The 12542-nt window shown below is 39.5% G+C and overlaps 1 protein-coding gene across 1 annotated transcript; it reads right to left on the bottom strand.

The window, feature by feature from the left end:
• Positions 1–6286: 6286 nt before the first annotated feature.
• On the bottom strand, positions 6287–8729 carry LOC103695820 (S-type anion channel SLAH1-like). Its single transcript, XM_008777239.3, has 2 exons — positions 7751–8729; positions 6287–6926 (listed from the first exon to the last, which is right to left on the bottom strand). Exons 1-2 carry the CDS (start codon positions 8639–8641, stop codon positions 6624–6626), a joined length of 1194 nt encoding a protein of 397 aa, XP_008775461.2. The 5' UTR covers positions 8642–8729; the 3' UTR covers positions 6287–6623.
• Between the last annotated feature and the right edge of the window lie 3813 nt (positions 8730–12542).

Here is a 12542-nt window from a genome sequence, read left to right as displayed (position 1 = left end):
GCCCAGTAAGTAATGAATACCTTAACTAGACAATTCATATAATAACATAAAATATAAATACAAATTACGATTAATTAGTATAAAAATATAATCAACTCCATTTCAAAACACAAATCTATTGAAATCCGTATCTTTCATATATCCGTATTCAAAATCATTAATCTGATTCAAAACAAATCGCATTCAATTCAACAGCCTTTAACTATGACCACACTTATATTCTATGACTAGGCTAGAAACAAAACCACACATATACCTTACGGAGGGGGCCGGAATACTACACTTATATTCTATAGAGTAAGCCAGAATACCATACTTATACCCTATGGAGTGGACCAGAATACCACATTTATACCCTGTGGTGGGCCAGAATTTCTAATGCGTAACTTCCAATTGGTAGGATACAGAACATAGTTAGCTGAGAGTCCAAATTTGATACACATCAAAGTTCTTTTTATAAAATAATAGATATATCATAATCCGATCAAAATATGCATATACGATACAAGGCCAGTAAATATAACAGTGGTCCAAAAAAAATTACTCAAATTTTACATATCTATTTTTTATTCAAATCACCATCTCATAAAATTTATAAATTACATATAAATCCATTAACAATTTATTCAATGTAAAAATAATATTACATAAATGTAGAATTTAGAAAAGGCTGATCATTACTTAGCTTGCAAATGCGATCCAACTAATACATCCAATCAGTCTCGAAAATTCTTCTCGGGGCCTAATATTCTAAAAATATTCTTCATTAAAATTTCATCATAATTAAAATAAAAATCCTAAATTCCAACATCCTCACAAAGCTGACCAAATAATAATGCCTAACATCAAGGTTGGTCCGATCAAAGTGAAATTCATTGAATCATGCTCGGACTAGGGTATAGATGGTTCAACAAAGATCGAAAGTATTCAAATTTAACAGTGTTGCCAAGGACCAGAGTGGGGGCTGACATGCCACCCGACGACTATAGATCAAGGTCATTCACTAGAATCAATCCAAAATTACTGTGAAGAGTTTCTACTGGATCCAACTATCCTAGAGAGAGAGTAGAGAGAAAAACTTTACAGAGAGAGAAAGGATGGAGAAAAGAGAGAATCTCAGTCTAGGTTTAATCAGGGATCACGGGTCAACCTCGATCAATCAATATGTCTGACTATGAATCAAAAAAGAGAAAGTCTAACAAGAGAGAAAAGAGAGAGAGAGAAGGGGGAAAGAGAAAAAAGATAGAGACCCCTCTCTTCTTCTTCTCCAAAATAGGGGATCCCTCCCCCCTTTCTTCTTGAATGGACCAAGGGGCAACCGTGGTGGCCAGCCCCGATGGCGGCAGGAGGTGGCGAGGTAGGCTCGGCCAACCTCTGCGGCCGACGACGACGAACACAGCTGGCGGCGAGAGAACACGGTCAAAATAGAGCACCCTATTTCGGATCACATTCTGGTGATTAGCCGGCTCAAAGCTAAGGTGGGTCACGGCCGAAAGACCAAGAGATAAATAGAAGAGAATGTAGAACACTTACCTCGATCGGCAGGGTTCCGACGCAAAAAAATCTCTCCGAGGACAAATCAAGGAAGACGACCAGAGAAGCTAGGAGTCGGTGGCTCGATCTCGATGAAATCGAAGGAGTGAGGAGGAGGAGCTCTATAAATAGAGTTCCCAAGCCTTATCTGACGGTCTCCAAATTGCGATGGACTTTTGATCCCATCGCAATCGGAGAGGAATCCTCGTCGCGATCAGAGAGGAGGAAGAAGACTCCCGCTGGAGTCTTCCTCTCTATTGTCTTTGGGCTGGGCCTGTCAAGTGGACCAGGCCCAGTCCACTGGTTTCACATTCTCCCTTCTAAAAAAAATTCGTCCATGAAATTTTCATACCTCGTGCTTTCAAAAAGTTAGATACATAGTTCTAATCTCACCCTCAAGTTTTCAATAATTCTACTGGTCGATACAACTTTATTTTTAGTTCTTATCATAAGAATAAGGTCCAATACCTCTACACTTGATTCTTTTTGTAGATGATCTAAATCAAACTTCTCTCTTATAAACAAAAATTAGCATCTTAATTTTGAATAAGAATGTCAAGTTACTTTGTCAACATATCAACTGCTCTTGATTAATCCATCTATCAAACTGTTTATTTAATTAAAACACAAAATATTGACCAGGAATTAAATCATTTTTCTAATAATGCATATTTCTCTTTGAAGAATACTATTGTTTTTATAAGAAATACCAGAAATCCGATATCAGATATTAGAAATTAGAAATTAAAAGTCGGAAGTCAGAAGTCAGGCTATGGCTACATAACCTAGTGGCACGGGTCAGAATGCACAAAGTGCCAAAAACTACTATTCTTAATCACTGGTGGCACGATGTCCCAAATACCACTATTTTAGTCACTGGTGGTGCGGTGTTGAAACTAGTTTCTCATAGATTACAAATCGACGGGGCCAACAAATAGTCCCTACTGGCAGAGCCAGAACAAATCATAGCCATGTTGAGAAATGCATATTTATAAAAGAGATTTTTTATGGTTTGCCCAGTTATATTTTTTCAGATTTCATAATATAGCACATAACATATTTTTTAAAATAATCATAACATTAACATGCCTGACCCTTTTAACTAAGTATAAAATAGATATTATAATTAAATCTAATCAAATAATTATCATTTTACCAAAAATTCGAAAAATGCACTTTGAAGTATTAAGTTACTTACCTCTTATCACTTCAAAATTTCACTCCAGTTAGACGGGTCAAGTGCATCCATTTTTAATATAATTAAAACATCATAAATTTTATCATCATTTCATAAGTCAAGCGAAGTCAAAATTAAAAACTACTGGAGAACGACCTCATGCCCTCAAATCATATCGATCAGGTGATAGTGCTCGACTACCCAGGTTAGTCCGAGCAAGGTGAACTAAACTGATCAAGATCGGACATAATTTAAGTGACTCAATGAAGGTCAATGATGACAAAATTTCAAAGAGATCTGACAACACTGAGGTAAAGTCTGTCTACCGTCCGGATACCAAGGCAGTTCAAGGTATCCTAACTAGATCAACCTTGGACCCGAGTAGCAAGAATATAGGGGCTTATACTAAGATCTCTAAACTTGTCTAGAGAGAAAAGAGGAAGAGAAGAGAGAATCTCAGTCTGGGTTCAATTAGGGAGAGGAGAGAGAATATCAACCTGGGTTCAATCAGGGGTTTGGGTTTGGTCCGTCATAGTGGCGCGGGCCATTCAGGATTGATCAACATATCTGGCCATGAATCAAGAGAGAGAAATAAGGGCAGAATTAGAGAAAGGAGAAAGAAGAAGGAGAGAGAGGGGACGAAGGAGAGAGGAGAGAGAAGAGAGAAAACTCTCTTCTTTCTTCTCAACATAAGGGATACGTCTTTCCCTTTCTTTACTATCGGATCTGGAGGCGACCATGGTGACCAGCCCCAATGGTGACGGGAGGCGGCTCGGCCAACCTCGGCGGCCGACGATGGTGAGCAAGGGCTGGCGGCAAAAAGAAGAGGAAGAAAAGGCCAAAAACAGGGGTTTCGGCCCCTCTCTTCCTTCCTTCAAGGTCTCCGACGATGGGGCTCCAAAAACGGCCTAAGGTATCAAAGGGGACAAGCCCTCTTCTCCGACGACAAGTGCCGGCAGTGAAGGAGGCTGACAAAAGGAAGAATCAACCAAAATTTTTGGATCTAAAAATAGAGGATTAATCAGAGCCTTTTATTCTCGGATTTTTCCAACAAAGACTTGACTGGAAGCGAGGCTTATGAACAAAAAAATAGAGGAGAAGAAGATCAAGGCTCATACTTGTGATTTCGGTGAAGCTTCCGGCGGCGTTTCCGGCAAGGAATCAAGAAGGAGACTCAGAAGGAAGACTTAGAATCGACGGCCATTCTCAGGTCTTCATCGATGGAGCTAGGAGGAGGAGGAGGAGGAGGAAGGAGCCTTAAATAAAGGAAGTTCCAAAGGTTTTGGCCGATATTTGGATCGATTTAGGACTCTCGGAACTCGTCGGAGTCGAGGGAGGAAGAAGACTCCCAATCAGAGTCTTCTCCTCCATCGCATGCAACAAGCACACGATGGGCTAGTCGGGCTAGGCCTGGCCACTCCGAGCCAGCCCACATGCCCCCATTTTTTTTTTTTTTTTTGGCTCAAATTCCATTGGGCCGGTCAAATGGACCTTGCCCAATTCGCTTAAAGGGCCGGGTCTAACATCGTTACAAGAATCCTCGACCTACTTGGTTATAGAATTTCCAATTATTAGATTGCATTTTGATCCTTCTATGTGTTTCTGTTTTCTGATTTCCCTACTTTTCCACTTGCAATGGTATTGCATTCCGCTAGTGTGCAGCTCAAAGCAGGTACACATAACCTAACCATCCATGACAAAGCAGCATGAAAGCATGATTAACCAGATGGTCAGAGTTAGTGCAGTAACAAACGTAAGTTCAGGAAAATATTTTTACATTCATATTCTTAACTACAGTTATTGCTTCTAGCACAAAAGATTTACAAAGCAGGATATTAGCAATGTAACACACCAATGACTGGAAAAGGTTAGCTGAAAAAGTTTTAGAGAAACATTTCTGTACAGAGGCTGCTTTGAGAGTGCCAACCAAATCAAGATTTCAACTTGTCTTCTTTGCAATCCTTGTCTTAATGCCTGCTGCAGAAATTCATCAAACATCAATGATGTTTGAAACTCGAGCAATGAAATTGTGGGCCGAAGTGTAGGTATGAGGACTAAGTGTCTGAACACTGAACTACAAGACAGCATACCTTGCTGACCTTTTAACCCATAAAAGGGCTTCGATAGGAAAGTTGCGGTACTAGTCGCATGCGTCGCCTCTATAACTTAATCCACTTCCAAAAGATATACATATCTTATCGGCAGCTGCCAGGGCTGGACGCCGTTTCAACACACCAGCATCTGAGTCAACAAGAAGCTGGCATGTTGCATGCTTTATTTTTCCAGATCCCACAAACTTCAAAGCTATGTCAGCAAACAGAACTTTTTGATCACCTGCAGGGATGGATGATTATTTTGGGCATAAGCAACAATTCAGTTCTTTGATTCGTCTTTTATGGTCATTAAAATATTGGATCTGCAACATTCAGTTAATGAAATTAATGAATTCCCTAATTAAACTTGATCATTATCATAATAAAGAAACCAGCACTAAACTTTTTCTTTTCAGGCTGCGCATCTGTTCTTTTCTCAAAACGAAGCTGTGTCTGTTCCACCTAAGAAGAAGATCAAAACAACCACAGGTACAACATTTTCGTGCACATTATTTTGATATTCCTCATTTAATGATTTTGTCCAACTAAATTTGGGCCACCATGGTCAATGAGTTGGCGAGTGCATGCATGTCAAATATCACTACTTACCAGCAGTGACGTTCAATTCCAACGGCAGCGAACACGTGGATTGACTAATAAATAATGGCAAGTTGCCCCCGACCAAAAACAAATCCCGCAGGCAAACCAGCAGGATGAGACTGACCATTTTGGAATTATCAGAGTTATGCTCATCACTGAATATAAGGAGATTTTTATAGTTACTAATTGGATGGTAACAATTGTTATGGGACGATAATGATCTCTGGAGAAGAAAAGGGCACTGTTTTGGAAAGCAGCTGAGAAAAGATGACAGATATGTCAAAGGCTATGCTGAGGGGATGTGTTGCGCGCATGGTTTTGATTGTTTAATTATTTATGAAGTGATAAATGTTGAAGGCGAGATCGTTGTTTGGTTCTAAAAGGAAACAGAGTTCTTTGTTTACAATCAATAAAAAGAATAAAAATCAGTTTGGTTTCTTCCAACTATGGATTTTCATTTCACCGTGGCAGTGCAGGATTTAAAAAGGTCTAATTTGGTCGAAATGCTGTCGGATAATTGTGAAGGAAAACTCTGTATGCAATGCTTTTGTGCTCTCGCTCCAATTCATGGATGACTGCTTGAGTACTGTTAAGCTTCTGTTTATACAGCTTCTATGTCTTGGATCGGCACAGTTAGTTTCAAATTCAGTAGAGTCTGTTAAGCATCAGTTACTTCAGTTATAACTGTTAGAGTCAGTTACTTCAGTTGGAACTGTTAGAGTTAGTTAACACTGTTATATCAGTTAGTCGGCAGTTAGTGGAGATGTTATGTAAATAGAGTAGTTGAGCAGAGGTGAAAGGCAAGAAGTTCTTGTATTCTCAGTTCAGAAGGGAATGACAATTCTTTTACTCTCAATCTTCTTGTAATTACTCTCTTCTCTCATTTCCATTCAAACTCTCTTACCCTCAACCTTCTTCTTTTATCCTCTGTCATTGTTCCGTGTTCTTCAGCAATTGTTGACAAGTACTCTATGTTCAGCTCTTTTCATCACGACTTTTCTTTAGCTTAGAAGGTAAGATTTCTCGCCTAATTGGTTCAGCATACGAACTTTGACTGATAAAAACTAGAAAAAAATAGGCTACGATTTTCTTGGAGAGCATATGCCAAAAAGTTACTTGTCAAGGTAATAAGTGACTACGTACATGTAAATATTCAAAGCACAACAAGATTACACATGAAGCACCAGGATTGCATGGAACAAGTGCATCACTGATAGTGGCTAAGTGTGGCTAAGTGTGCAGTTGGGCACTCCGGAGCCCGCCGGCATTGAGGGCGATGGTGCGAAGGGATCGTCATGGGGCAAGAGATCGCCGGTTTTGAGAAATGTGAAGACCAAGAGGAGCACGGTGACAAGCACGGAGAGAACGGAGAGGACGAGCATGAGGGCGTCAGAGACGGAACCCTTCACCTCCTGGGCATATTCAGCGGCCGCCAGGGCCAGCATGGTCAGCGGGAAGGAGTACGCCCACCATGCAACGTTGAACCGCCTCATGGATCTCCTGAACAGTGCTGGCCTCGACACCTGCGGTCGGATTCCATGCATGTTAAAGTCTAAGCTAACAAATGAGATGATGCTGGCGTTAGAAATGGTAGAGAACGAAAAGTCTAATTGTCTTCCTCACTTTTTGACGTGGACCGGTTCTTTAGTATGCATTTTTTTTCTTACATCAAGATAACGTGTATGCAACGTTCCCCATCTTAAAGACTCCTTTTTCCTCTCCTTTTTTTCTGAATTAATATGATGGTACTTTCACTTTAATTACCTTTCGTCTGCCCATCTTGTTTAGAAATGGTGCAGCAACTAAGAAACCCGAGCAGTGAATAATCTCGGTCAACCTCACCGTCAGCCCGCCGAGTATCCCATGATTAGTAATTAGTTCTTTGAGCAAACAATCTATACCGTGGCCCAGCATTTAGTTGGTGAACTCCACATGCAATCGCAGAGCGTGCTTAAACTGGAGGAATAGTGGAAAGAATTAAGACTTTCAAAGGGCTATGATCCAATAGTGTGAAACTGATTCCAGAAGATTCACATCTCTTTCTAATGCGTCAAAATCATATTTTAGACCTTACGTGCGTCTTTAAAGTTGTTGTCGAAAGATGGAAGAGAAGGACCGAATTAATTGCCCCACTTGAGGTAGGATTCTAGCTCTTTTTCTACGAGGGAAAAAGAAAAGAAACTTCCAGCAAAAAAAAAAAAGAAAAGAAACGAAAAAAAGACACCATTTTCAGATATTCCTTCTGAATTGTTGGATATTTTATGTTCTGATTCCCACGAATGTATTGACAATAGACAGGTATAATAAATCCGAATTCATAAAAAAAAAAAGATACCATTTTACTTACCAATGAAGCGAAGAGGAAGAGTGATAGGAAGAAAAGCATCTTGGAGGCACTGTCGAAGGTGCCAGAGATGGAATCCCAGGCCAAGCTGGCCATGCTTGGCGCCGCGAAGAAGAGGAAGAATACCGGGCGGAGCATCGCCGGGAGGCTATCGCTCCCCACGAACCTCTGGTACAAGGTGACGAAGAGCACGAGGTAATGCGCCATCCCAAGTGAAAACATGCACAAGGCGCTCTCCCGCCACCCCATCCTCGCCGCCGCCCTCGCCCCCACCAGGTTCCCGATCACCGAGATCTGGCTCGTGGGGTTCGCCGCCATCGACAGCAACTTCTTCCCCTTGGTGAACCACTGCCCGTAGATCTTGACATCGAGAACGAATATGGGGACCGAGAACACCCACCAGAGGGCGAGGTAGCTGGCGGTCTTGGGGTGGAGGAAGGGGGTGGACTCGAGGAGGAGAAGCCATGAGATCCATGGCGCAAAGAGGTAGTTCATGCCGACATGGTGGGAGAGCTCGGCCTTGATGTTCTCGAACCGAAAGAGGCAGCGGATGGCGTAAAGGAGGCAGAGCGCCACGAGAGAGAAAAGGGCGAGGGACCAGAGGAAGAAGAAGGCGGCCGAGGGAAGCATGTGAATGACATGGCGGAGGGCGTGGTCGTCGGTGGTAGGCTCCCTGAGAGTCTTCCATAGCAGGGCCTGGCCGCAGAGGGAGAGGCTGATGCGAAAGTATCCGGCATGGAATCTGGTCAGGTTGGAGAGCCAAGTGAGAGCTTGGCTAGTGGCAGCTATATTAAGGCCCGTGGTTGGTGCTTGCGCGCGGATGGAAGAGTTGGTAGCGATTGGGAGCTGCTGCTCTCTTTCCTCCATCGAGGATAAGTGGGAGCTTATATCCATGTCCTCTTCTCACTTTCCTTCCTCCCTCTCTCATAACAACTGCAACGCACGTAGGTGAAGGGGCCTCGCTATTTAAAGACGCACACATTTTCCCTGCAAAAGAGGCAGGCTGACCGGCTGACTCAGAGTCGGGGGCGTATCTTTCGCGCTAGAGAAGGATTCACCTTCCTTCGCGCGAATCTACCGTTGGATCATCCACCGGTCGCTCGAAATTGTTTTGACAGCTGTGCGCTTGATGATCCAACGGTAGATTCGAGCGACGTAAGGCGAATCCTTTCTTCGCGCGAAAGATCCAACCCCGATCCACTGACTCAAGCCCCGCCTTGTTGGACTACGGCCTCCCAGAAGCAGTTCTTAGATTTTTTTTTCCCCTTTTTTTTCATAGGAAATGCTGGTTTTTAGCTTAGTTTTTTATTCCTTAGTTTTTGTGTTCAGCGCAGCTTTTGATGCGTAGAATCCAACCTTGGTTGGAATGTTTCCGGTCTTTTTTTAATATAAAAAAGAAGTAAGAGTCGACGTGCGCTTTTTCTCTTGTTGGGTCTGACTGACACCTGACGCACGTAGGAATTAGCATAGCAACTACGTATGCGACCACATGGTGCACCTTGAACCAAGGTGTTAATCGATTAGATGTATTTGGTTATTGCATAAAAAGAGAAGTGGGATTGTATTTCGATTTCTTGGGGGATCTTTAGGCGATTGATGCCGCTTTCCAGCACCCACTGACGTCAGGTATACGGTTCCTGCCACTCCTGCATGATCCGTCATGTGGCAATATCGTGATGGTTAACTCTTTTCCAGTAAAGATGAAAATAGTACCTTTGACACAAATGGCAATGCTCACATGCGACTACACAATGTTTTTGACTTAAATGGCACTACCCACGTGTGACTAGCATAGGCTGCGGATGTAACAAGAAAAAGAAAAATGAAGACAATGATGGTTTAATCTTCAACTCCATGTTCATCTCCCAACCATGTATTAAGGATCCAGAGAACCAACCTCAAATAAGTTTTTCTTTTAAATATCAATTAAAATTAGATTTGATAGCTATGTCTATGTCTATGTCTATGTATGTATATAAAAGCATTAGAGAACATGATGTTTCACTAGATTTTTTTTTTTTTCTCAATGACCTATTTTTTTCAGAGAAAGGGAGAGAGAAACCCATATTCATTTCGGGTGACCTATTTGCGAATAGCTGGTGGCAATTTGCTTACTGTTAAAGTCTCTTGTTAATTGTATCAAAGAGTAAGATTCATATCCTGCCCTTGGTTGAAATAGGAGGGCTACCTTTCTCCTTGTAACCCATTGTATGTAAATCTCTTCCTTAAACTGGTAATGAGCAGCTGAGAGTTGGGCTCAATTTAAGAAAGAACCAAGCTTGAACTTAGCCTGGCTTTACCACACGTCTAATTCTTGTAAAAAAATATAAAATGTATAAATAAATCTATTTTATCCAACCAGTTTAAGCTTTTAGGACAAGTAATAATTTCAACATAGTATCAAAGCAAAGGTTTTGAGTTCGAACCCTATATCCGTACTCTTTAATTCGATTATTAAAAATTTCACATGTTGGGCTCACCAATTAAAGAGAAGTCCGGCCCACATGTGAGGAGGAGTGTAAGAAATATAAAATATATAAATAAATCTATCTTATCCTATCAACTTAAACTTTTAGGACAAGTGGTGATTTCAACAATTCTAGCAGCTATTTGCAACGTTTAAAAGCCTTAGACCCCGTTTGGGAGAGCTTTTAGAGGGCCAAAAAATACTTTCTGGCCCTACAAAATACTTTTAGATGAAATAAAATGTTTAATAAAAATTTTGGAAGCATGTTTTAGTTTTTGCAGAAAGCTAAAAACAGTTTTTTAGGAAAAGCTCCATTTTGAAACTTTACGAAAAAACACCTTTGGCCCAGTCGAAAAATTATTTTTTTTGACTAAAATATCCATGATAAAATATAACAATTACACAAAATGTCTCTTTAATAATTGTTTAACCAATTTTATTACATAGCTAGAAATTTGTTATATTATGAAAATTTAATTTATGGTAATAATTATAATATTTTATATCTTTATTATTATATTATACTATAAATATAATATTATATTACATTATATCATAATATATTGATATGTTATTTTAAATAATTTAATATTATATTAAATTATTATGTTATAGTATACAATATTATATTAATATTATATTACATTACAGTAATATTATACTATATCATATCTTTATGTATTAATACATATTATATTTATTATGCTATGTTGTATAATACTATGCAATGTCCTTTATGGTCATTTTGTCATACCAAAAGTACTTTGTTAGTTTGTTTATCAAACATATATTAAAAGTGACATAATACTTTAGAAATATAGTTACCAAACATTAAAGAACTTCTTATAAAATTTCTATTTTAGAAAGTTCTACTTTCAAAAGCTCTACTGCCAATAGCTCTTCCAAATAGAGTTTTAGTCCTTCTAAGCCTTCACCTTTGATGCTCGATAACTCACAGAAGAAGGGGAAAACGTGTTAAATGGCAGCGAGAATTGCATGTAGCTTGTGAACACAGACGCTCGACTGAAATAGAAAAGTACCAACCAAAATGGTCACGAAAGATGAGCTCAGCATAGATTTCGCAATTACCTTTTCCACAGCCATGCAATGACGGACCGGCTGGGGCCCTACCAGCCTTTGACCACTTGCAACGTATGTGACAAGATGCGTGAATGATGGCAATCTATTAGTTGACGATTTTTTTTTTTAATGAAAACACATCATCAAACTACCAGAGTATAAGGGTTGTATATAGACGATAAACAAACTTATAATGACATGAGGAACAGGGTTTCAATTAGATGTTTATATATCCTATGATTTACCATCTCAATTTTTAAATATTTTATTTTTTGATTTCTACGGATACATTTATATTAAAATGGTATAATTTTTCCAATTTATTTTTAAAAAAAAGAGTGCAATATGCATTAGGTCAGCATTAATTACATTGTTTTTGATCTCCATCATCCCAATAAGTTGAACGCTTGTTATAACGGTGACATTAATATTTTTTGATCCTCTTAACCGGAGTAGTCATCTCCACCCTTGAGCATCATGAGCTCTTCACTCTTCTTTCTCTTCCATCTCTCATGTGTATCACGCATGCTCAGAACTGATATTAGCAAAAGTAAACCCCCAAAACTCATTTAGCGTTTGTTGCTCTAGAACAGCCCATTTTTGCCTAAACTTGAAGCTATATTTAATGTTTTATTATCATATTTTTTGAAAGGAGTAGTATGTTTTACTCATACCAAGTACCATTATTATGTTTTTTTGATAATTAAATATCTTTTTTTATTTGCAAGAAATTCGTTTTGCCACCACAATTAAGTCACCCATGCCAGCCCGCATCCTTACATATCTAGCTATCCTAGTTTGCACAAATAGGTTAATATGCTGTGGAATTAATGAATTTGTTGCATACCATCCCCTTTCAAACTTTTTCTTGACCATCATGAACGGCTCTACTTGTTCTCAGAAAGGTATAGAGTTGTCCATGTCTGAGATGATAGTGTACATCCATCATTAAACATCAGATAAAACACTAGATATCATGGTTGGCACACATCACATTAACTTCCCATAGTACTAGCAACATGATCCTTACATGTAGAGCACCTAAAACATGTTATTTGTGTACATATTGTTAAGTGTTTCTGGTTCTTGTTTCAAATTTCAAGCTTATTTAATATCTAGGCATAGTTGTGCCATAATAGTTTCCAATAATAAATTACTTGAAGTAATCAACAATCAGCACAATCGCCTGGGAGTGATTCATAATGCTAGTTAATTCAATTAGTCAAAAACTAAAAGAGTATTTAGTAT

This window comes from Phoenix dactylifera, chromosome 4 (genome assembly GCF_009389715.1).
Source record: "Phoenix dactylifera cultivar Barhee BC4 chromosome 4, palm_55x_up_171113_PBpolish2nd_filt_p, whole genome shotgun sequence".
NCBI lineage: Eukaryota > Viridiplantae > Streptophyta > Magnoliopsida > Arecales > Arecaceae > Phoenix > Phoenix dactylifera.
This window is presented reverse-complemented; position numbering and strand designations above follow the sequence as displayed.